This window comes from Acanthopagrus latus, chromosome 1 (assembly GCF_904848185.1).
Source record: "Acanthopagrus latus isolate v.2019 chromosome 1, fAcaLat1.1, whole genome shotgun sequence".
Taxonomy (NCBI): Eukaryota; Metazoa; Chordata; class Actinopteri; order Spariformes; family Sparidae; genus Acanthopagrus; species Acanthopagrus latus.
In genome coordinates this window covers 16,517,302-16,542,656 of record NC_051039.1, presented here as the reverse complement: position 1 = coordinate 16,542,656, position 25,355 = coordinate 16,517,302, and the positions used below count along the sequence as shown (strand labels likewise).

General features: G+C 38.7%; 2 protein-coding genes across 9 annotated transcripts; one reads left to right on the top strand and one right to left on the bottom strand.

Annotated features, from left to right (window-relative positions):
• Positions 1-121: 121 nt before the first annotated feature.
• clockb (clock circadian regulator b) lies at positions 122-18,290 on the bottom strand. Of its 5 annotated transcripts, none has more exons than XM_037100185.1 (24): positions 18,076-18,284; positions 15,647-15,739; positions 14,439-14,595; positions 13,311-13,399; positions 12,811-12,870; positions 12,403-12,551; positions 11,655-11,746; positions 11,353-11,442; positions 11,049-11,169; positions 10,388-10,501; positions 9,931-10,049; positions 9,736-9,818; positions 9,283-9,389; positions 9,018-9,165; positions 8,740-8,815; positions 7,548-7,692; positions 7,279-7,382; positions 6,848-7,093; positions 6,467-6,625; positions 5,732-5,779; positions 4,682-4,896; positions 4,381-4,510; positions 3,645-3,779; positions 122-3,528 (listed from the first exon to the last, which is right to left on the bottom strand). In XM_037100185.1, the coding sequence occupies exons 4-24, from the start codon at positions 13,325-13,327 to the stop codon at positions 3,247-3,249; spliced, it is 2,640 nt and encodes an 879-aa protein (XP_036956080.1). In that variant the 5' UTR covers positions 13,328-13,399; positions 14,439-14,595; positions 15,647-15,739; positions 18,076-18,284; the 3' UTR covers positions 122-3,246. The 5 variants fall into 5 exon arrangements, with proteins under 5 accessions (XP_036956080.1, XP_036956083.1, XP_036956078.1 ...); XM_037100188.1 differs by having other exon boundaries at positions 3,247-3,528; positions 3,645-3,776; positions 18,076-18,290; XM_037100183.1 differs by lacking the exon at positions 18,076-18,284 and adding an exon at positions 17,786-17,942 and having other exon boundaries at positions 3,247-3,528.
• Positions 17,635-25,109, top strand: si:dkey-245p14.4 (uncharacterized protein LOC563576 homolog). 4 transcript variants are annotated; one of them, XM_037100231.1, is made up of 5 exons: positions 17,693-17,753; positions 18,592-18,666; positions 23,252-23,374; positions 23,651-23,829; positions 24,627-25,109. In XM_037100231.1, the coding sequence occupies exons 3-5, from the start codon at positions 23,254-23,256 to the stop codon at positions 24,894-24,896; spliced, it is 570 nt and encodes a 189-aa protein (XP_036956126.1). In that variant the 5' UTR covers positions 17,693-17,753; positions 18,592-18,666; positions 23,252-23,253; the 3' UTR covers positions 24,897-25,109. The 4 variants fall into 4 exon arrangements, with proteins under 4 accessions (XP_036956107.1, XP_036956126.1, XP_036956117.1 ...); XM_037100212.1 differs by lacking the exon at positions 18,592-18,666 and having other exon boundaries at positions 17,635-17,753; XM_037100222.1 differs by lacking the exons at positions 17,693-17,753; positions 18,592-18,666 and adding an exon at positions 22,049-22,145.
• Positions 25,110-25,355: the final 246 nt, after the last annotated feature.

Genomic DNA, 25,355 nt, shown 5'->3' with positions numbered 1-25,355 from the left:
CATCCAACAAATGGTTATTTCAGTCTGGAACATAACAAAGTGGTTTGAATGACACTCTCCACCACACACTGTCAATAACAGACCAAAAGACAGCAAACAAAATTGCAGCAGACATGTCACACAGAATATTTGAAACTGTTTTATTTTCAAATTGACCAAGAGGGGAGAGGGGGGGTTATAGTAATAGCAAACAGTTTGCTTCAAAATATTGATTATTATTACATTTGACTTTGGGGTAGATAAAGGAGCACAGTTCAAGAGCAGAATAAGGGGATATACATACTGTACATACAGTACAGGTAAGCATAGCACTGTTTTACACTGAATACTGGTGTTCTTAGCTTTGTGTATGTGTACAGTATTATACTAGAACTAGGACTCTTTAGAACCAAATTGTGGTAGAAAGGTGATCTGTGTATCTCTGTGGGGGGGGGTGGGTGGGCCCTCGCTGTCTTGTCTATGGTGTGCCATTTCAAATATCCTACACCTAACCTTTCAACAGCTTCAAACTCTTCCAACCGGAAATTATTGTTGCAAAAAAAACATAACAAACAGAAACATAAATGGTGAAACATTCAGAGGTTCTTGTACAATGCGAAGCCTGTAAATTAGATTGTGTTTCAGATTCTCTGTGGATCTGAGCAGTGGCAAACATGATTTCCATTCACACCCCTTGTTTTTCCTTCATTACAAAGCCTGTCAAAAGGTTCTCCAGAATCAACAGTTACAACATCCATTTGTCTCTTTATAACACCTTTACATTCTTTGGGCTGGGTATCAGTGACACAAACTATAAACATTTCAACATTACCCTTTACAGTGATGCTTTAAACACAAACTAGTGTATAGAGGATCTAAATTTTGCTATGTGATGGGTGGAAGACAGTAAGACCCTCCTGTAAATCCTCTCCTCTATTCTTTATTTGTGGATAAAGTCAAGAAGAGGATTTGTCACCGTTTAGTCACACACATACACACACACACAGCCAACCTAAATCAAAAACATTATCTCAGAGGGTTACCATTTAGGGAAGGTCTGATGTAGAGTTGTTGTGATAAGTGTTTGATGAGCAGTCGGTCCACAGTGCCTAACACATCCATTCTGTTTTTCAGTCACACATCTGTTTCCATATGAAAATAAAATGGGTTACAGTGACGGTGAACATGCATACAAACTCTCTCTCTCTTTAACACACAACATGTATTCAAGTTGAGCTGTCCCACACACGGGCTTTACAGAATACTGAGCCCAACTGGAGAGGAAGTTTCTTGAATATTACAATTATCTTTTTTTATACTGCAACGCAAGAACTGATTGGCTATCGCCAGGGGAAACCAATACTGACCCCCGAGAGATACAAGAAGTAGGATCAAGAAGAGGAGACGCTATATTCACATATTCACACACACACGCACGCACGCACACACATATACACACACGCTCAGGCTTTACTACACTCGGAGACAAAACAACACATTCTAAAAGCTCCTTTGCCAACCATCACACTTCCCCCAATCCAAGGCTTTTCTGTTTGATATGGCTTACAACTGTAGTAGAGGGGCTGAGTACATTACCATCTGTATCTAGAATGGCCATGAGCACAGCCCTGGTTTTAACTGCTGTTTGAGAACTGAGAGAGATTAACTAAACTGCATGAGGGTTTCTGAGGCCTAGGTAGAGAAAGAAGGATGAAACACTGATGAGACAGAAGACCATGGTTCGCTGGTACAATGAGGTCAATCCATTCCAAAAATTAGTTTTCTATATTTTCATTCATTTCATCTAAACAACCCCTCCCCCTTTATGGAAAAAAATGCATATTTGTATTCTCTTCGGAGGCTGAACCCTCCCTGCGTACTATTTTGATAAAGAAACAACAGTGACGTCTCTAAAAAATCTGGGTCAAATGTGATTCAATCACCACACCCTGTATGACACTTTGGTCTCTGCATCATCACTGTCTAATCCTTCCTGGTCTGATTCCAGACTGAGGCAGAAGCAAAAAACTTTCCACATTCCTGAGAATACAAGTACCGTCCAGCAACTCCAAACTCTTACTAAGTCAATTATTGTAAGACACAAGGGGCAACAAGCACACACACACACACACACACCCACAACAGACACTCTCATGCACACAAAAGATTGTACTCCCAAAAACACACACTAGCTCACAGAATCACACCACAGATTACAAACAACTAGGTCTTGACAGTGATTTACTGTACACAACCACATCAAGTGCTAAAGTTTCATTGGGATTGAGGATATACTGTTTGTTACGTATAGGGCTCTCTGACTGTTAAAAAATAATCCCTACTATATACACACGCATTAACTTTATTATTAGGGGTAATATCTTGTTGGAAAATATATATACGCCTTTGAATAGTCTGCTCAAAATAAAAACAACATAACTGACTATGTTATTGGCACTTGGAATCACTAAACCCGTTACACGTACAGTGATCATCCTGTGTAGAATTCAGTTAAGCTGCAATCTAGTTTTTTTGCCAAACATAATGTGTACTTACAAAGTTAAAAAGAGCCATTTTCCTCTCAGAGACAGTGTTTAAAAACACAACTTCCACAAAAAAAAACAACCCCAAGCCCAACCATTTTTTTTAAAAACAAACTGAAAGAACTTTAAAGCCTTACTCTGGACTTTCTTTTTTTTTAGAGAGAGACAGAAATGGGGAGGGGGGGGTTCTGAGAGAGCATGTCACTGCTCTGTCTTTGACCATAAAACACTTGAACAAAGTAAAAATTCATTTTTCAAAAGCGACTAATAAAAGCTTACACAGTTATTCTTTCCATGCAATCATATAAAATACTACATTTCTGTTTCCTGTTAGGCTATATTGGATATTTACACGTTTTTCTTTATCATACAGTAAATCTGTACAAGGTCAGTCATCTTTGACACGCCTTAAAAAAAAAAAGAAAGTCTGTTGTTACCGTGTTCCGTGGATTATTGTCTTGTTTCTAAGAAGACTACAGCACCCTCACACTTCCTCCTCTGCTGAGGGAAAAGGGGATTTTAATCCATCCTGTTGCCATGCTGACAATCCTTGATGAGTTCCTTGGGGACTCACAGGCTTTCCTCTTTCCTATGATTCGTTTCTTTCGGATGGAGGAAGGGAGGGCAGCGATTTTGGGAGAAAATTAAGTTCGTTGACAGCCACACAACCAAAACAAATGTATGCAGCAATCCTGTAAGAGTTTCACACGTTTTCCTCCAGACTTTACTGGGGTTGGCTGCTGACACTGTCAGTCCTGTGTGATGTGGCTTTCTGCTGTTTCTGGGGCTGTGGTTTCAGCTGCTGCTGGTGCCTCTGATGATGAGATTGTTGCTGCTGTTGTTGTTGCTGCTGTTGTTGCCGTTGCTGCTGCTGCTGTTGTTGTTGCTGCTGCTGTTGTGGTTGCTGTTGGTGCGTTGCCTGGGTGAAGGTGCCCTGTTGTTGGAGAGGGAAAGCCGCCTGGAGAATTAGCTGGGTAGACTGGTTACTGTGGAGAAGACGAGTGCCCTAAAAGGAAAACAGTGCAGGAATATTATTACTACATAAATGAAACATATGAATAACTAGATATTTTGTCAGGATGACTAGTTGAATAAATGATGTTTGCTGTCCTCTACTGATACCTGTAGGAATTGCTGTTGTTGCTGCTGCCCCTGCTGGGCACTCTGAGCCACAACAGTTGTCTGGTTCTGGCCATCGGGCTGACCTTGGGGTGGCTGGGCTGCTTGCAAAGTCAGGGTCTGGGTTTGTCCTCCCTGCTGAATTGACACAGGAGTTAACAGAGAACAACACAGAAGGGGGATACAAAAATTTAGATTTGAGTTCTAAGAATTCGCTAAATAAAAGGGAGCAACTGTATACACCAAAGGTACAACACAGCAGTTGATTTCATGACAAAAACATCTTCTAGTCTTCTGACCTGTTTCAGTCAACTTTAAGATTAATGGACTTTTCTGCTAAAATTGAGTCAAATTTGTTTTTCATTTTAACCTTTCTGTGACTGCTTTCAGACCTTGACTTTAAAAATGTATTGCTGTTTTCTTTAAAAGGACTAAATCTCTATTGTCTTCTTTTCACAGCTAAATATCAGCACCAAATACAAAAAAATGGTTCTTTCAAGACCTAAAAATGGGGAATTTGTTTAGTAAAAAATCTAATTTTCCCCGACAATGCCATGCTCATTATTCCATTTTATCTAACACCTTCACACTATAAGCACACTCTGTCAGCAGTGAGCAGCTGGCTGGTTATGTGCCTCACACATGGTCGTTTGGATCGACTCAAGTGTGTTGGCTTTTATTTCTGATCTTAGATACAGTTTGATTAGTTGCTGTATGACTCATACGGCTTTGTATTTACCTGCTGACCACCGAAGGGGTTGTACGCAGTGACCACCTGTCCCATGAACATGGAGGTGGGCACCATGACTGCTCCGCATGCCATTGGAGCCGTCACAAGCTTAGTCACCAGCTGCTGCCCTGCCGGGAACCTGGAGAGAGTGAAAAGGAGAAAGGGGAAAAGAAACAGAAGGAATAAATACTTCATATATCATATTAGATAACCACTATTCAGATGTTCCTTAACAGCTTGGTTTCATTTACAAATTCTGTTCACTAAGGTGCAGTATTTCTCCATATATCAGTTTAGGTTGTCTGCCTACCTGATCTGTCGGTCCTGGGTGAAAGTGGCCACGGCGGTGCCTTGCTGTGTGTTGTTCTGCGGCAGGGTGGTGCTGATCTGCAGCACGTTAGGCTGCCCTGGCTGGGAAATCATCATGGTGTTGTATAGTGGAGCGGATACAGAACCCTGGTTCTGGGGCTGAGCCTGTGGCTGAGGTTGCTGGGGTTGCTGGGGTTGCTGGGGTTGCCGTTGGGCCTGGAGAGTGGCAAGGAGGGAGAGACATGACATCAATTTCTTTAAAACAAACTTTCATGTGTATTTTGCTGAACCAGATGAATACAAGTTAAAAACAAAAATGACCATACTTTTTTATCAAATTAATATTAAAACTTTATAAACACCTGGATCCCAATATACTTAATGAACAATATTTTCACAATTATGAAAAACTATTTCAAATACACACAAGTGCACTAACATCCTTTCGGCTCAAAACTGTTAAGTGTTATGTGTTTTGGTTTATGAATAATAGCAGAAGGAACAACGCGAGAGCTTTGATAACTTGTTTTTGCCCAATATATCCACTGCCAAAGTTCTCACCCCTTGTTATCTACAATTTGAACAGAGTCCAGCTATCATTTACCAGATCTCAATCCCTCAAATATCCAGAAAAATCTAATAAATCCAAAGTTGAAGCTCCAGCACATAAGGTAGATCGGGCCAGCAGATTGCAATGAGGGCTTGAAGTCTTGCTAAATGTTATAGTATGTGTGCTTTTGATTCATGAAAATACACACAAGGTGATCTATCTGCAAGTTGTCATGCAATAATGGAGCAAGGAGGATGTCTATAACCATTTACCCTGAAAACAGTACTCAATACTCCGCTGTTACAGATACTATTATGTGTAATCTCTCACATGTTTGAACACAAACAACACGCCCTGTGGCTCTTCCTGCCGACTCAATGGGATGTAAGCATTACAACTTCAAACAACAATACTGTGTTTGTGAAATCTTTCACATGTGTTGCCACATGTGACCGATGGTGTCAAAAGTTCACACAAGATTACATGATCACAAGATCCAACCTGCGAGAGTTGCACGTTCGTCGCTCCACCCTGCTGCTGCAGCAACATCTGTTGGTGATAAACAGTAAATGTCAGGCCTCAGTTGTTCACACAGCATGCAGTTATTTTTGTGTATTTCCTCATCCAGTTCAAGGTGTCATTGAATTAATAATAGAAAAGCATAATTTACTCAGGGTTTTTTTTGTCATGGTACATATTCAGGCAGTTAAATTACTGTTTCCTCTGAATTGCCTAAAAATAATGCATAATGCATGATTCTAGTCCTGATCTAGGTCAGGCAGAGCCAGGTAGAACATAGCAGACAAAGACAAGTACAGCACACCTACTGAGCTTTTCAAAAAGAGGAGAGGTTGCGTGCTAGTTTGTTCAAATAAGCAATATTCCGAATTTTGAAAAACATCAGGGGAGAAACCTGAATGCTACTGCTAGGCTCTTCATTGTTTTCATATGAAAGGGACTTTTTTTAAAAAAGGTAAGCGTGCAGTTATTCCTAGTGAGTGAAAAGACGTTTCAGTGAACAGAGGTAGCTCTCTGGTTTAATGTTTGAATGATGATTGTTTTCTTTTGCTGCAAAAGGTCAGGTGCGGTGTACATACTTTTATACTTGTGAGGAGTTGGTGCACTGCATTATAAATATCCCATTTGAGACAATGTGCTATAAACTGAATCTAATAAATATATAATGAGCCAACACCCTACACGCAACATTTTACACATTAAAGTCCTTGGTCTTACCTGTATGCCCTGTCCCTGGACTCTCTGCAGCTGCTCTTGGATGTGTCTCAGCTCATCCTGCTGCCGCTGGATGTTGGCCTGGATCATTCTGGTCCTCTGTTCCAGCTGATCCTTTAGATGCTGCATGGCATTCACCTGGGCTGAGAACTCCATCACCGGCTGCGGGTTGGAGACAGAAACAAAGAGGTTCACCTACTTCAGCAGCACTGACTAATGTTCATTAAGCAAACCATGGCAAAATAACCAACATGTCCACAGTAAGGCTGCAGCTTTTGATTAGCTTTATTTTATTCAGTCCAACTATTATTTTCTCTATGAATTTATTTATATGAAGTACTACAAAAACAAGCAGTTTTTTGCCTTTTCAACCACCATTCTCACCTGTACGTTTGTCTGTAGCTGCTGTGGTTGTTGTTGCTGTTGTTGTTGTGGTTGTTGTTGTTGTTGTTGTTGTTGTTGCTGCTGCTGCTGCTGTTGCTGTTGTTGTTGTTGTTGTTGTTGCTGTTGTTGCTGTTGTTGCTGTTGTTGTTGCTGCTGTTGCTGTTGTTGTTGCTGCTGCTGTTGTTGCTGCTGCTGGGTGATCATATTGGGGGTCGCACTCTGGTTTGTGGTCTGAGAGCTCATAGACTGTAAGCATACACATAATCAAGAGAATCATGACAACTGGAGTGTACGGATTTGTGGTATTACATTTCCTTAACCACAATGTGTTGCAAATCAGAATTAACTAAATAAATTGCAACCTCGATTTGTGTTACTCGTGGTAAAAAAACAAAAACAAATGTCAAAACAGAAAGCCAATCAAATCTCACCTGGCTGCTGATGGATGAGCGACGCTGTGATGTCATCTCCATGGTGGAGGCCAGTGACTGCCGAGGAGGCGTGGCCGTGTCTATGTGTATCTTGGAGGCCGTTGCTGCAGATACAGAATAATTGATGAGCAGGAGAGACGATGATGGATCACCTTACCACAGAGCCTTGTGAACCAATGCGTCACCGACTCATCTTTAAAGTTTTATGCCAGGCTATCAGTGATTAACATAATGACTGTGCATGTGAATGTGTTTGTGTGTGTCCTTACAAGTGCAAGTGTTGTCGGAGACATGCGATGAGGACTTGCGGGAACTCCGTGAGGAGGTTGAGGGTGTTCTGCTGCGGTCAAATCGCTCCAGAGCCTCCTTGAGGCTAGATGTGTTCAGCTGTGACTCGGAGCCAGAGTCCTGACTCTGAAAGAAATGAGCAGTAGAAAAATACACTTGACAGCCGATCCTTTAAAAAAGGTCAAAGGCAGGTGAAAGTGAAAGGACTGAGCAATACTATTAATATTAAAGTTTGAACCAGCAGAAATATATAGTAAATACATTACTTGTGCTTTATTTACAATACAAACAATACATAGCAATTCTAAGCTACAAGATGGATAACCCACAAGAGACATATTTTTACTTTATAACTTAATCAACGCGAGATCAACAACCATACTCGTAGAGTTGTATGTGTTTGTGAATTCCATCCAAAGTTTGATTTATGGTACATTTGTTTTCTTATCTTGATGTAATCACTGACTAAAGGGATTTAGATAAGATCAGAGAACAACGGTCAAATTATCAGAGATTTTTAGCGGGAGAAATGTAAGTAGACAGTAGCAACTCATTGACAGAAATGAGTGGATAATACATTCGGGCAAAACAAGCTTTAGACTTCCTGATGTATGAGACATATTTTAATGTATTTAATAAAATGATTGCTCCTTATGAGGCCAAATGTATCATTTCATGTATTGAATAAATTGTCAAAATTTCAGTAAATCAATTAATCTAAGTACAGTTACATGCAATGGTTCTCAATCTTGGGTCAATGATGCCCGGGAGAAAAGCATGAAGCTTGAAGCTAAGCTGATCAACTCAATACGATTTATATGGGGAAAACAAACAAACAAACAAGATTTTGCTGATGCCATAATGCTGACCTTAATAGCAATATATACAACTTGGACCTGTTTTTTTATAAGCTGCTTCCTCTATCATTGTTAATAATTAATGAAAATTGTGGGACGTGGGGCATTAACTACTTTTTGCTTCTGAGGAACCATGGCACTACTGATAATTAAGTTTGTGTGCTAGTCAGGCTTCAACAACAATCTGCAGATTCACGCAGGACATGTTTTTATACTTTCTTCTCCATAATTGGCATATTGTGATTCCTCTGGGATTCTCATCATGGGGATTGTGCATTTATGAAAACAAAGACCATTTCTACAAGTAATGACTCACCTTATCTGCAGTAACTTCTGGATTAGACTCTTCAATGCCAAGCTCTCTGCGCTGCTCTGCCCTCACCTCTGCATAACTACATTTAGACAAAACAAGGGACACTTTAGGAACAACTAGTGAAAAAGCAAGAAGATGGAGGCTATGGGGACAATTTCTAAATGCTGGACCATCAGTAGCAATATCATTGGTATACAAGAAGCTTAATAATAATAGTCTGAAAATGTCTAATCAAGATAACGGATAAAAAGCGAAGATGAGTGAGCGTTCAGCTTCAGTACCTGACTACTGTGTGTGTGCAAACAATAAACTCAGGCCGAGAGTTCCACTGATGATAGGTGATGTAGTAGTGCGTCTGAAGCCAGATCCACTGTTGACCTTTAGTCAGGAAACGGTAGTAACAAGACTTCCCTTTACCATACTGCATCACTAAACAGGAGAGAGACAGACACAGAGAAGACATGTTAGAGATGAGTTTTCAAAAAAAAAAAAAAAAAGCTTTTACAAAAATATCTTAACTTAAAGCATATAAATCTGAGCCCTCACAGTGTTCGTGACACTTTGCCAGAGTCTCCAGGTCATCCACATGGTAATAGTCGTACCCTGATGTTCCCAGCACCTCGAAAGGCAGGTAACCTATGATTGGTGGAGCTCTGGAAAACAGAAATGGCCTCCTTATAAATCACACTAACACACACAAAAAGAAAGCAGGTCCTTGTGCTCAAACGTGGAAGTGACAACAAAAAAGACAACTGTGAAAACTTGATGCAATTTCTTATATCTCAAAGAAATACTATATTAATGTAAAGTATTCATAACTACTCTGAACGGCCAACAACGATGCAGATTATGTCTTGATGCAGAAAAGTCAACTATCAATTATTTGAAACCCAATTATTTGCAGCAAGTACTCACACAATTTTAAAAAAATGTGTAAAGAATTCAAAAAATATTATGCATCAAGAATTATTTTCAACCATTTTAGAATATTATGTTTACCTATGGTCTAAAAAGAGAAACTTCCATTCTAGACTGTGCCTAGAGGTGAATTCTTCATTGGGCTCCTCCACTGTACACATCTCCTATGAACATAAAAAGAAAAACAATGTATATTAGATAAAATGTTTGATTAATCACCGAGTGTGAATTCACTTTCATGTTTAATTGTGAGTGTGCGTCTGTGTAGAACAATACCTTAATAAATTGAGGTTTGGCCAGCCGAACGGTGGCTACAAAGCACACCTGGTCATCAAACGCAGGTTGTAGTGAACGCTGTAACACCCCTGCTAGACCATTCCTCGTCGTGTTGGGAACTACACAACACAGAGCAGAGTTCGTCATTGAAAAGCTTGTTAACTCAAAGCTTGTGAGTCAAGGAGTTTATATTGTGGCTCTGTAGTTGGGGCGTGTCATCACTACTCTCAAGGAGTGTTTGTTTGACTGTTGACACAAAGAGCATGTACATTATCCAGTTCATACTGGTGCACTTTCCCATGAATATGTAAGCTAGTTGTGTGAAATAGTAAAGAAATTAAAATGTTAACTTTCAAGTGATTGTTGCCTCTCTTTATTACTATTAAGCTATACATTCTCAGAGGAAGTGATGTTTAAATAACTAAAATAAATAAACATTGCTATTTTACTGACATACCATTATTGAGGGACTTGAAGTTGCCTATGAATTTAACATATTCATAGACAGGGGGTTCTTTGGGGTCAATTGCCCCTCGCAGCATATGGCAGCAAAACTCCATGTGGTTCTTAGCTGGAGACGAAGGCAAGAGAAATACAAGTTAGGTCAAAAGTCATAGTCAAGTGAACATGGGTCATGTTTCATGGAGGTGGAAGGAAGTCAAGACAAAACAGTGATAATGATACACAAACAACATGCAATAAGCAAGCCAGTATTTTCAAACTTGAACTTCTTATGTTGCTGCATTATTCTGTACTAAAAATTAGTTTCACTATTCCAGTCTAAATACAAAATAAGCTGATCATCGGGACATAAACTAAACCAACAAAATTAGCCATAGAGCTATGAAGCCTTAACACTATATTTACTTTCATTGAAATTCATCAGAGGTAAATTCAATGTTTTATTACAATAAATTGGATAAACATGTTTATAATTCCAGAAAGAAACAAAAGAAGTAATTTTCTTTGTATATTAAGGCTCCAAAACACATTTACATAAATAGAAACATCAGATAACAGCTGAAGGTACAGAGGTAAATGTTAAATTGAATGATATTCCCATTTAACCACAAGTACACAATATGATATTGGTGTAATATGACTCTTGTGTTACTGACTCTTCAAGAAGTCTGTGCTAAGGCTCTCTGGGTCAGTGGGGTGCGTGGACAGAGCCTTGTACACATCGGAGTGTTCCCCAATTGGCAGGAAGTTCAACATATTCTGGTCCACCAAGTCCGTCTGTGGAAACAAACACACACACAAATCAGAAGAATGGCCAAACCCTTTTTTCTGCACACAAAGGTCATCACAACATGTTTGATCTGAACCACAGACACGCATAAACCCCTTTCTAAAACTTGTTCTACAATACAGTAGATGACTAACACATACCAGGGGAAAGACTGAACCAATACCACTCACCGGTAAGTGTTCTAGCAGGGAGGTGACACTCTCAGAGACATAGAGAATGTTACCATCGGTCATTATTGCTATAAAGAACCCATCCAGAGCCTGAAAAGCAAGAAGAAAATAAAGTAAACATCTGTCACAATTATACACTTTTAAATTTTAGAAACAAAATGTATAATTCAATTAGATCTGTTGAGGTAAATTTTGAATTAATCTTGACCCTGTTCATGAAAAATCTACCACAAGGGTAAAAAGACACACCTAGGTTGTCACCTTACAGAAAGATTTACAGTGTAAAATGTGACATGTCTGACCTCCAGCATGAGCTGGGTGAACTCCTCATTGCTAAGAAATGGAGGCTTCCAGTCCTGTCTGATCTCACTCGATTCCGACTGGGCTGCGATCTCTGATGGTCGAAAGAAGAAAGCAAATGGCATTTTTAAAGAAGAACCTCAATTCTTTACAGAAAAAGTCAAGTGAGAGAAACCTAGTGAGGCAACAAGACATGAAGGATTCAACATGGAGTCAAAGCAGGCAATAACAGAGGACAACATGGTGCAAAAACAAATTAACAGCACAAGGCTCAGAATAAAAACAAGGTAGTTAAACAGAATACGAGATAACACAGTGCACCATGGAAGTGGCAGCTGACAGTTAATTATCCCGGACAACACTGATAAGAGCTTGGATTAAAAGGCAGGGTAACCCACGCGCAGTAATTAAATGTTTCAGCATAGGAGAATCCATGATCCATTAAGAATATGAGGGGAAAGAAGGTAGAGAATGTAGGTATAAAGTAGCTCAATCACAGAAGTATAAATCATCATAAATTACATCAACATTTCCGTCAAAAGGTTAAAATTAATTAAAGTCTAACAGTCTTATTAAAAAGGTGTTATAAAACAGGGTACCTGTTCCTTTTAGCAAACTAAAATAATGAGTGTAAACAAACACTGACAACAGTGTAAACAAGGGTGAATGATAAAACTAAATATAAACATGTGTCCACCATTTGAGGTGGTCAAAACAGGAAGTCAGGTGAGGATTGTAGAGAGCCCTGACCTTTGTGTTTACACAGGAAGTCGATGCTTTTCTGCAGGATGGTGGACTTGTCCATCTTCCTGGTGTTGCCAGGCAACATCGTGCCGAGTTCCTTGATGAGGACATTGAACTGGTCTCTCCGTTTCTTCTCAGACTTGTTACGGGATACACTACAATCAAAACCACAGTCTGAAATTAGATTCTAAATGATCCAATAAACGCAACATTCACTAAAGTAAGTTATGACACAGTACGTTCTCTCTAACATATGCAAACCCATCTTTAAATTGAATGTTGTTAATTCAACATGCTTGGGCCTATTCAAGATACAATCCGTCAAATACCACATAATGTTTTATGAAAAGTGAATTGAAATTGTATACATATATTACAAGTGGTATCAATGTAGCATCTTTATATCCTGCTTACCGTTTTGCTTTGTCCTTTTCATCTTCTTCCATCAACCCATCGAAGATGCTACAATCATCCCTAAGGAGGAGAGAAAAACATTAACTTTGTGTTTTCCTGTGTGTGCACGTTTGTTGGCAGCTTGAAAGCAGATATGTATTGTTTATAATAGTCAATGACGGATGTTGGCTAATTAGAGGATTCCTACATGCCAGGAGCGGGTTTATTTTTGGGTCACACAAAAAGAGAGACAGAGAAGGAATGTGTTGCGCTTGCCAAGAAGGTTACGAGTGCATTTGTGTAACAGGGCTTGATCATGCATACGTTTCAGTAAATATGGGTCAATACAAATAGGCCTACTTTCATTAGTGTTATTATGGAATGGCCACTGATGATAATAATAATAATAATAATAATAATAATAATAATAATAATAATAATAATAATAATAATAATAATACTAGCAGTAGTAAGTTAGTGAGTGCGTTAGTGTGAGTGTGTTTGTGTGCATTGTGGCATACCCTATGCTTGATGTCATGGTGGCTGCTGATCAGGGCTGTGGTTGCAGTGATTTGCTCTTTAGGCGTGAGGTAGGCATTTGGAAGACCACCTGGAGGGACAGAAAAATGATTGGCTATAACTGTATTGGGTTATCATTATTAAGAACAGTTATGTGCATTTCAGCACCAAAGACTGACATTAAAATGAAGATTCCCATTCCTAATTAGTTGCTTTCATTTTAACACAATTGTAACTGCATGCATGTGCACGCACAAAAATATCTTGACAAACAGGTTAATTGGTCAGGGTGGAAACCAGCCAAGCTTTATCTAATTGTGTGAACTTGACAGTTCTTGTTGATACATGCAATAAAAAGTATGTCTGTGTTCGTAAATAGCCAGACATTTGTAATGTTTTTAATCGAAATTATCAGCGTTCCTACTTGGTTAAACTGGCTTATTATGGTGGCTTCTTCAAGACACAACTGATGTCAACATAACTGAATGTGAGTTATAGAACATAGGTCTGAAAAAGACCATATCTGTGGTCAGTGGAACATCATAACATATGTTTCAACACGTGCTATAGGACATACATATGTCTAAATAGAGCGTTATTAGATTGACTCAATTCGAAAGAACAATCTGCTGGGAAAAACTTAAAATGTATCTAAAACGCACTTTATCTGTTTTTTCTGTTTTTCTTTCCTGCTACATGCCATCAAACTGTACAATAATAGTTATATAATCTGGTCATCTAATGTTTTTCTTATGCCCACCGGTCCACTGCTGATTATTTATCTGTTTCACTGCACCTTATATTTTATTTTATTTTTTGCACTATAATAACTACCTCATTTTATACATTATCTATACTGTGTATATTTGTACATTGCATTTTATACTGTAATTAATATGTTATTTCTTCTTTTTATTTCAGTGTGTTGCTTATATCTTTTATATCTCTGCTGCTACGCCAAAATTTCCCAGTTTGGGATTAATAAAGTATATCTATCTATCTGTCTATCTGTCTATCTATCTATCTTTCTATCTTTCTATCTATCTATCGATCTATCTATCTAAAAATGTATCTAAATTAAGTGCATCACAACCGAGCTCTGTGTGTATGCATGTGTGGTCGTTACTCACCCCAATGCAGCTTAAGCACGCGGTCAATTGACGTCTTTTCTCTGGGGTCATAGAAGGGACTTGGGGTCAGAGAGGACTCTATGGTCAACTGACGTTGAGGTCATTGGGGTCACGAGGGGGCACCAGGCCACGGGAAAGACATGGTGTTCAACCAATCCTACAGGACAGACAAGAGCAGAAAACCTGGGTCATGTGGGGTCATCAAGACAATTTTTCATTTTTACAGCCATGGAGAGTGTCTTTTTATGAGCTACCAAGTCCAATTACACAAACACTGTACACTGTAGCCTCAATTACTGCAAGAAAAACTCAAACATTAATTTTCTTCTAATTTTCTGAGAAATCTCTCCACCTACCAATTTTTTTTACTGCTGTTACATATACCGTCATATACTGTGTGTTAAAAATTGCTCACTTACATACACAATCAAGTTTATATTTTCATGTCAGTGTAGCAGGTCTTGTTTACTTAAGCTTAAAAGCAGCTTCAGTAACAGACTAATTCAACCCTGCTGCCTTAAGGAACGGCACAGAAAATCATTCCTACCTGGTGCCATCAGACTATACAACACTCACAGAACAAAACACAAAAAACACACATAACTATTGCGCTTTATATTATTTCTGTACATAAACCTGCACCTTTTTCTCTTGCACCTTATGTTCCCTTCAACATTTAACTTGATTAACCTCAATATTTTTATTTTATTTCATAACTACTTAAGCATTTTACTGTATATAGAATGGAATAGAATAGAATTACTTTAATGATCCAAGACTGGGAAATTATTTAAGTATTTAATAGTATTCTATTATTAGGAAAGTACTATTCTACTGTTTTTGTTGCATATTGTATGTAGTATTTTATTGTTTCTTATTGCTTCTATATTTCCCCTTATATTTTTATTGCATATGTACTGAATGTACCTGCTATCTATCTATCTACCTATCTATCTATCTATGAAAATCTTACATTTTTTTTAAACAAACTTTAGTGAGTCGATTAACATATATTCAATTGGACAGTGCTGTGAAAAAGATATTACACCACAAAGTCTTTTCAGTCCAAATAAAATACATCAGTGAAGCAAGGCCAACCTGGACTAAATCAATTATCATGCATACATTATCAATGCAACAGAAACTCTTTTGGAGCACAGTGACCCAGTTATGGAAAAAGTGGTGATCAAGTATTTTTTTAAACTTACTTTCTGGAATGTGTCTTTGCAGGGAAAACGAACCGTTTCAAAGCCAAGCCTTCCAGGCACTGAGAAAATGTGCACGTGAGGGCCACACCTCACCTGAAACACAAAAAACCCACACTCATTTACAAATGCACCACGGGCCGTGTGTGCACTATTTAGCATGCATGCAAATTGTAGAGATCCAGTAGGAATCTAATATGTTGGTTGGTGCAAGTTAAAAACAGGAAATAATGGTTTCAATTAATAATAGTTTGGTCAATTAATACTAAAATAAAGCTTGTTTTGCCCAAATCCACAATCCAAAACCTATAGATAATCAATACTACTGTCAGATTAGGCCTGCATCTGGAAATTATTTTCATCCCTAATTAATGTTTTCTAATTTAACAATCGATCATTTGTTTTAAATGCCAGAAAATGAAATGTCAGAAAATTGTGTAAAATGGCTGTCACAATTTCTTGAAGCTCAAGATGATGTCAGAATAGGGTCCAAAAGATATTTAATTTATAATTACATAAATTCATCCCTAATTAATGTTTTCTAATTTAACAATCTATCATTTGTTTTAAATGCCAGAAAATGAAATGTCAGAAAATTGTGTAAAATGGCTGTCACAATTTCTTGAAGCTCAAGATGATGTCAGAATAGGGTCGAAAGATATTCAGTTTATAATTACATAAATTAATCGAAATACAGTTAAAATTACACTGTGGCTAATTGCAATATCCAAAATTGCAAGAAGCTGCTTGATAGAGGTATCAGCACAGACAAAACAGCATTATAATGAAGTTCTATAGAAACAGTTTACAAATCTTGTTATCCAGATGTAAGAAAAACTTTTTTTTTTTTTGGCCCTATAGTGCAGCCCTTATTATTTATTTTTTTTTCTCATCATCTATTCATCAACCAATTACTTTCTCAGTTTAGCATTTGGGCTATAAAATCATCTGAAAATACAGTCCAAACACTCATCACTCTCAAAAAAGCAGCAAATTCTCACAAATGACAAACTCAATATAGATCATTTTCACTGATTTATCTTTTGACAATTTTCTTGATTAATCAATTAGTCTTAAAAAGTTGCTCAAACCCATTAACTGATTATAAAAACAGCTGGCGATGAATTTCATAGATGACAACTAAATGTGTTGATCAATCTGGTAACAATCTTAGGTGAACACTTTGACTATGAATTCAACCAACGCCAGTCATACAATGGCCTACGTAGTATGCCTAAAAACCCAATGTTACAGGATGTTCAGTAAAATATGACAGTATACAGGAAGGTCACTGGGTACAGGAAAACCTCTGGATAACATTATCACCAGGCTAGGATATCTTATTCTACTAACTCATGTGGAGAACATGGTGACATTTATGCATTTTGTTAAACCACCGTCAGGACCCCACAGTGATCCTGGTTCTATACTTGGGAAAACACTGGCCTGATCTACAGTCTTGTATTCCTCCTGATGGCTCGTAAGTGAAGCCTCGTTACAGAGCTTCTTCAGTGGTCGATTCTACTCACTGCAACTACACCATTGCTAATGAATCAACACCGATATGAGCCATATGGGCCGGCGGAGACCATACAATACATTCGACCTAAATATACATAAGCTATCAGATGAGGCTCGGTAACATTTTAATATACCTTTTAGTGCCACAGGTGTTCGTTATACAACCGTAGGAGAGCAACCCATATAGCTAGCTAGCAGGCTAACTAAGCTTGCTACCGAAAACTGGCCGTTTAACCCAGATTTAATGCCGTTACTGTCCTCGTTTCCTCCCGCTACACTCGCCAGCACCGAGTGACACACTTATGGCAGGTAGAGCATTTCGCGGTTTGTGAGCCAAAGGAGAGGAATATCAGCCTCTTATAACGGCGAGCTGGCGACGAGCCTCAAGCTGTCACGCAACAACTGACATTGAAGACAAAATAATCCCTAAAAAATGTTACCGTTTGGTGCTGAAACACCGCGAGAGAGCTCAGCCTTTAACATCCGCGCGGGGCTCGAAGCCTGGCGAAATCCCACAGAAACACAAATGTCGGTCGCGGGGAAATGTCTTTAAAAAAACAGCGACGGTGGAAACATTTTCGCGGCAGATGTATGTACACATACACACACACACATACACACCGAAGAGAGAGTCCCCGGGGCGCACACATACACACACACTGACAGGGATACGCGCGCACGCTCGCCCACTCATACACATAGACACAGGCTGCTCTGAATGTGGGTCACTGGGCCTTGCTCTCCCTCAAGCGTGCGGAAACAGTCCCGAAGCCTCCTCTGCAGTCCGACCGCTTCCGCACGCTAAAAAAAAAACAACAAAAAACAAAAACACCGTATAACGACCGAAAGGACCGTGCTATTTCACCACCCGCGACCACTACGGCTTCGGATATGCATTAAATAATCCTTACCTTTCCGAATAATCGACAGTAGCCCCCGTGTTTTGCGTACTTGAACGTTGCATCGAGGTGGTGGGGGCCAGGAGGGCTGGGGAGAAAAACAGGAGGCCTACTTCATATTACGACGTACAGTCATGCGCAATGGAGGCAGTGGGGCGCACTATTTTGCAAGTACAGTAGCAGCGGGGGAAAAAAAATGAGGGGATCGCAGAGTGATCTTCAGAAGGGGAGATGACTCCGCGGGTTTTTTGTGGCTTTTCCAGACGGACCGGTCCACTGACTGTCGCTGACACCTAGTGTTTGATAAGATCGAGAATAAACAACATTTAAAAAAAAAAAAATGACAATGTAGCATAGCCGCGTCCCGACTTGCAAAATAATGGATACTACACCGGATATCCATTTAAATCGTATTTTTTATTTAAGTCTTGGCTTAATACTTTGGGTTGAAATGTTAAAAGGCAAAGTGGCTAAATGTTGTCAGCATTATATTCATTTGCATTGCTGACATCACCATATTGTTTTCAGGAGAGCAGAGTTTAGGTTGCGGTGAATGGACTGTGAATGTGACATTGGACGGCCGCCAGGACGGTGCAGAGCAGGGTAGGGATGGCCCTGCCTGATGGTAGGGGGTTTCCCCTTTAATCGACATCCAATCAGAAGCTTTATAGACCGTGACGTTGTATCTATACAACGTCGAGGTTCCCCTAAAATCTCAATATGGTGACTTTTTACATTAAAAACAGTTATTATTTTTTATGAGGCATGATGTTGGATTACATGTTTGATTAAGTTGTTTTTTAACATAATATTATTGGCGTGATAATAAAAACAGTCTCTCAAATAAGATTTAAAAAAGCAGCAAATCTTCACATGAAGTTCCATCTAGGTTATTTTCACTGATTCATCTTTTTATTATTTTCTTTATCAATTGATAAGTCTTAAATAGTTGCTCAAACCGATTAATTGATCAAAACAGCTGGCAATGAATTTCATGATGACAACTAATCACGGCAGTCCTTGAGTGAAGGCATTTCTCTTTAGACATGTGTTGATTAACCTGGTAACCTCTGGATGACATTATCACCAAGCTAGGATATCTTATTCTAATAAATTGTGTGGAGAACATGGTGACATTTATGCATTTTGTCAGACCATCTTCAGGACCACATAGTTATCCTGGGTCTATACCTGGGGAAGCACTGGCCTGATCTACAGTCCTGTATTCCCGATGGACACCAAATCTTTCCTACCTGGTGCCATCAGACTTTATAACACTCGCTCCAAAACACACACATAATTTTAAATTATTATTACTGTAAAAAAAAAAAAAAAACTACATCTTATTCTCTTGCACCTTATGTTCCACTTACCTTTACTCCACAATACCTCAGCTTTTTATTTTATATTATTTATTTCAATATTCTATTGTATTTCATAATTAATTAAGTATTAAATTGTATATAGTACTTTATTGTTTGTTATTGTTTATATATTTGCCCTTATATTTTTATTGTATTTGTGCTATGATGACCTAATTTCCCCTCTGTGAATAATAAAGCTATCTATCTATCTGTCTATCTATCTATCTATCTATCTATCTATCTATCTATCTATCTATCTATCTATCTATCTATCTATCTATCTATCTATCTATCTATCAACACTGATATAAGTAATATCAGCCAGCGGAGACCATATAGTACATTAGACTTAAATAGCTGTTAGCTGTCAGGCTCAGTAACATTTTAACATAAAATCCCCCTGACATATACATCATATACTATAATATAATTAATGTGTTATTGCTCCAAACAAAGTTTACAGCCCTGTTCAAAGTACATACAACATTCATACGTAAGTTAACATAAGAGGAGAGACTACAGGCTGCAGTAATATTCACTTGTACCACATTGTCCATTGTCTGTGTGGACAAGAGGGCTTTATATTATCAGGAATTGCATGAATCATATTTATATTTGAGGAGAAAATAAACAAGCTACTGTCTAAGTGTTGCTGAGTTACAGCCCTCCAGTTAGAACTACACCACTGTTAGCACTTATACCTTTATTCAAATCATTCACGATCACAAATATGCTGATCATAGATAACTATGTGTTGTGCCTTCTTAAATCCATAAAAAATAAAAACACAACAATAACTTGATAGTCACCAAAGTCAAAAGTCAAATTTTTATTACTGTCCAATATCACAAGGCAAGCCTCAAAAGGATTTAAATATATCAAAAACATCAAATAGACAATATCAGGCAAGACACACAAAAAATATGAGAAACAAAACATCTGGAGATTATCATTTTTTGGCTTTGGCATCTCTGTAGCACCACAATACCTTTTCATGGTCTTTTGTGACACATTTGAACTTGAACACACAAAACCAAAGCTCCTGTGATTTGGATGTTGCATCTGGCTATACTGCTATTTCGATGATATTCTGATTGATCGTTCATTTCTACAACATAATATTACATAATATTTATAATAAATAATACTAATATAAGAAGAGGGACATTTTATGTTCTGCGTGTTTCATAATCCTTGTTGTTTCAAGATTTATTTTGAAACATGATGTTAGTGCCATATTTCTTATAAGCCTTGTTTCCTGTGTGAAACCCAGTCAGCTCATTTTATGTCATGTCTTACAAAAATGGCTGCTGGAATTTAACCATGACTTATTAGCAAACTACATGCAATGGTCCTACAAAGATGGGGTACAGGTCTATTCCCCATGATAAGCTGTTGGCTGCATGAAGCGTGACTGTCTTCACCTCCGTTCTCTGCCGTCATAGCCAGTTCAAAGCTACGCAATGCAAATCAAACAAAGTGCATGATAAGATGCCACCAAAAATGCATTTCTTGCAATACAAACATACTTACAATGGCATCGCAACGCAAGCAAGCAGTGCTGCGTGTGTGGTACATCTGTTATGATCGATGCATCACAAAATCGGTGTAACTTTTGGCAAATTCCTTTACATAAACTGTCCAAAAACACAGCTTTTCAAATCCAAAGTAGCCACAAACACCAATTGTCAAATACATCCATGTTTTAACACTCTTTATTCCAGCCATGGACATTTTTTTATAATGAGCTCTGTTCTGGTTATCTTAAAATATAGCAGTAATAACCTCATTAATTCTTGTTTGGACTCATTATACCTCTGCACCGTCTTAAGAGTTTCTCTCTGCCTCTGATTTCTTCCCTCAGCCTCCTTCTTCTCTGTGAACTCCACATGCCCCCGCATTTTTCCTCTATTCCTCCATCATCGTTTTCAGGTCTCTCCCGCTTTTTCCGGATTAACCGCTATCTGCTTCTAAAGGATTCTCCCCCCTTTTTCCTATCCATTATTTTCTCCTCTGTCTAATCTTTCCTCCACTCAGCAGTCCTTCCTGCATAATCTGCGTTACTCATTCTGTAATTCATCTCCACACACTCGTCCTTTTCCACTTGACACCTTCTCTTCACATCTTCTGTTGGTTTGCTCCTGCCTTTTGCATTTCTTCTTCCTTTGCTTCCTCTGCTTTTTTCCGTTGTTGATCATCCGCATCCTCTATGTCTTCCCTCCTCTCCTGTTTCTCGATAACGTTTCAATAATTCTATGAGACAATTCTTCTCACATCTTCATATTTTTCTCCCCCAACTTCATCAGTCGTTGCAGTATTATCTAGACATTCTCCTCATCCTTGCTGCAAGGTGACCTGACTTTATTCCTGAACTCTGTACAACTCCTCTTAATCCTCTTTAATCATGCATCCCTCTCTTTTCAAACTCCTCCCATCTTGTCTTATAACAGTATTATAGTTGCTTTGTGTGTGTGTGTGTGTGTGTGTGTGTGTGTGTGTGTGTGCATTGTATTGGCTTTCAGAGCTGCTCTCCTGCATGTGTCCACAGACTGCAAAGTCAGGCATAACCGTTGTGCTCACATAAATCATCACAAGAATATTTTCTTACAAATTCAGATGACATGAAATTGGAAATGTTGGGATTCCTCCACTTAATGTACAGAGAAGATTCCTTTCAACACACATGATGGACAATTCTGGGGTTAAAGTGTATGATAAGTAAGTACAACCAAACCTCATATGTTATTAATGAGATTCAACACTTCTATGTTTCCTTCCCTCTCTACTTCCTGCCCACCCGCTTGTCTTTCCATCTCAGATGCAAAGAGCCTTTCAAGTCAACACCCACAGAAACCATCAACAACAAAAACAACAACAACTATAAAGCACTTAGCCGTGGAACAACCCATCTTTGTTTTCATAAATGTGACAAATCCAATGGAGCCACACTCTTTCCTGCAAACAAATCAGATCAGAGCCGTGGTCTGGTTAATTTTTTACAGAAAAAAAAGTCCTCCCGCGCTTCTGACCTGCCTCAGAGATATAATATAATGTTCTTTATGCTTTCTCAGCACATCTATGGCAAATTGTCTTCTGGAGTCACGATCGCTAAAGAAGTGTAGCATCCATTTATGTGCTTGTAAAATCCCTCTATTTAAGTGCTTCACCCCGCTCGTACCTGTTCTCAGAGATTGAATTATAACAGGGTAATGGAAATCTTGCAGAGTGCTGTGGGACATCCTTTTCCCTCACAACAACCGTTTAATCACAGTCAGGGCACTGTGCCACATTATATATCAACATCTATATGTGAGTGAGTGGAGACAGAAAGACCATGGAAAGAAAAAAAAAAAGAGAGTCAGTGTGAGGGGAACATATGACCATATACAGGACAACTGAATGTGTATATGCTTTGAGTCAGACCCACTCCAGTGTGGTAAATAGAAATTAATGAGTGAAATCCATATTTGCAGGAAACCTGGGCATCATAATGGATCTTAATTGAAGCAATAAAAAGGGCAAAATGATGAAGACATTGGCCTTTAATTGCCCCTCTCCAACTAAATCCCTCCAGAGCAAGTTGGCATGACGGCAGTACTTTAATGAAGGATTAACAGTGATCATCAAACATTACTGCTGCAGAAGGGAGTGTGTGGTTGTGTGTGGTACAGTAAGGGCTCATTTCACGACAACCACACATTTTATGTGGTCTGACCAGCGGAAACATCAGCACATCCTTCCCCACCTCTGCCAGGTCTCAGTGTCATCCAGTGTCAGATCCCAATTACCTTTTTTTTTTCTCACCTCTTTCTCTCCTGGTCCAGGGATGTCGTCTCTTCTGAGGGAGGAGATGCAGAGAGTTTTATTCCGACCTGGAAAACAGAGACTGGTGGAGTTTATCGAGATCGAAGAGCCGACACATGGAAGGCATTTTCTCTGCGCCTCAGGTAAACAGCTGTTTTGTTGATGTGTTTTGTTGCAGTTATTTCATAACATTTTTGTATATTTAATCAAATTTAGGCAGTTTTTTAGGCATTCACATCTATTTTGTATGTAACATTTCTAAGCTTTATAAAGCATTTTTTATTTATTTTGGTGTGTATAGAATCTGAATATGCCCCTGTGAGGCTTGAAATTAGTGAATTTTCACTGCGGATGAAATGCCTGTCGACCTTACTTGGGGGGAAAAAAAAACACTTTTGTTACTTCCCTTTTTTCTGCAGTTGCGAAAAACAAAGTGGTGCAGCTGAGTATAGTTCGATGTCAGATATCTCAGACAACCTTAAAGTCTGGATCCAAGAAGTCTCGCACCAAACGCTCATGCATACAGGAGTGCTACAGGAGGGCGGAGGTCTGGTCCCTGCAGGACCTGACTCTTATTGACGGACGGGACCCTGATGTGGTAATTAACCAAATCTTGTTGCGATTTCCATTGCTTATTATTGCATAATTCCCAAGTGTTTTATACACAGAAAACACAAAAAATTGATAACTGGTAAATAGCATAAGATTTTAAAATCTGATCCTTTCTAATGACTAAAATGGTATCTTTGTCACACCTTTACTGTGTATAATTCTGAAAGCCTTGAATTAGTGTAATTTACTTCAAAGTAAATTGTAATTTGTGCATTCATTTTTTTCTTACATGTTACTCTCATATTGTCTTGTGGGGAATATCAATGGTCTTTCATCGAGTACCAATATAAAACCAAATAAATGAAATGTAGGAGGATAAAAATAGAGTTACAACTAAGTTTATACCTACAGCACAGTGCAAATTTGTTGTGTACAACCACCTCAATTACCTATTTTGATAATATGACAATATGACCAGTAATTATGACTAATAAAAAAAAGAATCTAATTTAGGAGGGTCCATAGAACTTCATCTGAAGCTTTCAACAAAATTCATCTCACTAAAAATACAGTTTTCTCAGTTGCAGATCAACCACTGAGAAGTTGTAGCAGATATTTTGTGTGCTGGAGAAATTAATTCACGTATTTCATCAACGGTATTATTCCATATTTATGCTTTCATCTCTCGTAAACCCATTGGCTTCGATACATCTTGATCTCTCTGAGAGTTTTCTGTCAGATTTGGAATTAATTCTAATAAACTGAGTGGACATTGTGTTGAATGGTGTCTCTTTTTTTCTCCCTTTGTATAAGTCATGCTATCTCTTTTTCCTCTGGCCCCAGGATGACCCCTGTTTCTTGCTGCACTTTGACAAGGTGCGTACAGTGAAGGCCGTCAGCTGCTCAGCCAAATACGCCTTTGTGCGTGCCCTGGTTGCTCTCAGCGATCAGCACTGTCAGAGGTCACTGAACCTGCAGAACTTTGACTGGGCCTACATAAAGCCCACTTCTTTCTACTCCAACAGAGGAGACTGTGTAGTTCTGTCACAGATATGCTTCTATGCACTCAATTTAGTGTGTCTGTCCATGTGTCCTGTGCCCCTGGATGCATAATGGTATGACACAACAATTGTGTGTGCGTGTGTTTGTGTGTGTCAATTTAGGTGTGTGTATTTATAAAACTATTGTGAGTCAGAGATGCGGAAGTGAATGTAAGCTTGTGGCTTCCTTAACACTAATAAGGCTTTAATGAGTCACACACCATGAAAATGTCTTTTGCATTTGTACTCCGCTAAATGTATCTCAAATAAAACAACTAAAAAAATGTCTTGCCTTCCTCTGCCTTCAGTCTTCTCAAAAGTAGAATTATCATGTGGTGTTAATCAAGTCATATACTTCGTAAAATAATGTAGATTATTCCTATCGGAGCTTTTCTGTTGTCCTCTCGGCTTATCAGTGGTAGCGTGAGCCTTCAGTGTGGACACCAACCGTACCAGAGAGCAGGAGAAATTCAGGGTTCAAATAATACAATCATATCAACACACAGAGTAAATTTTATGGGCTGATTTCAAT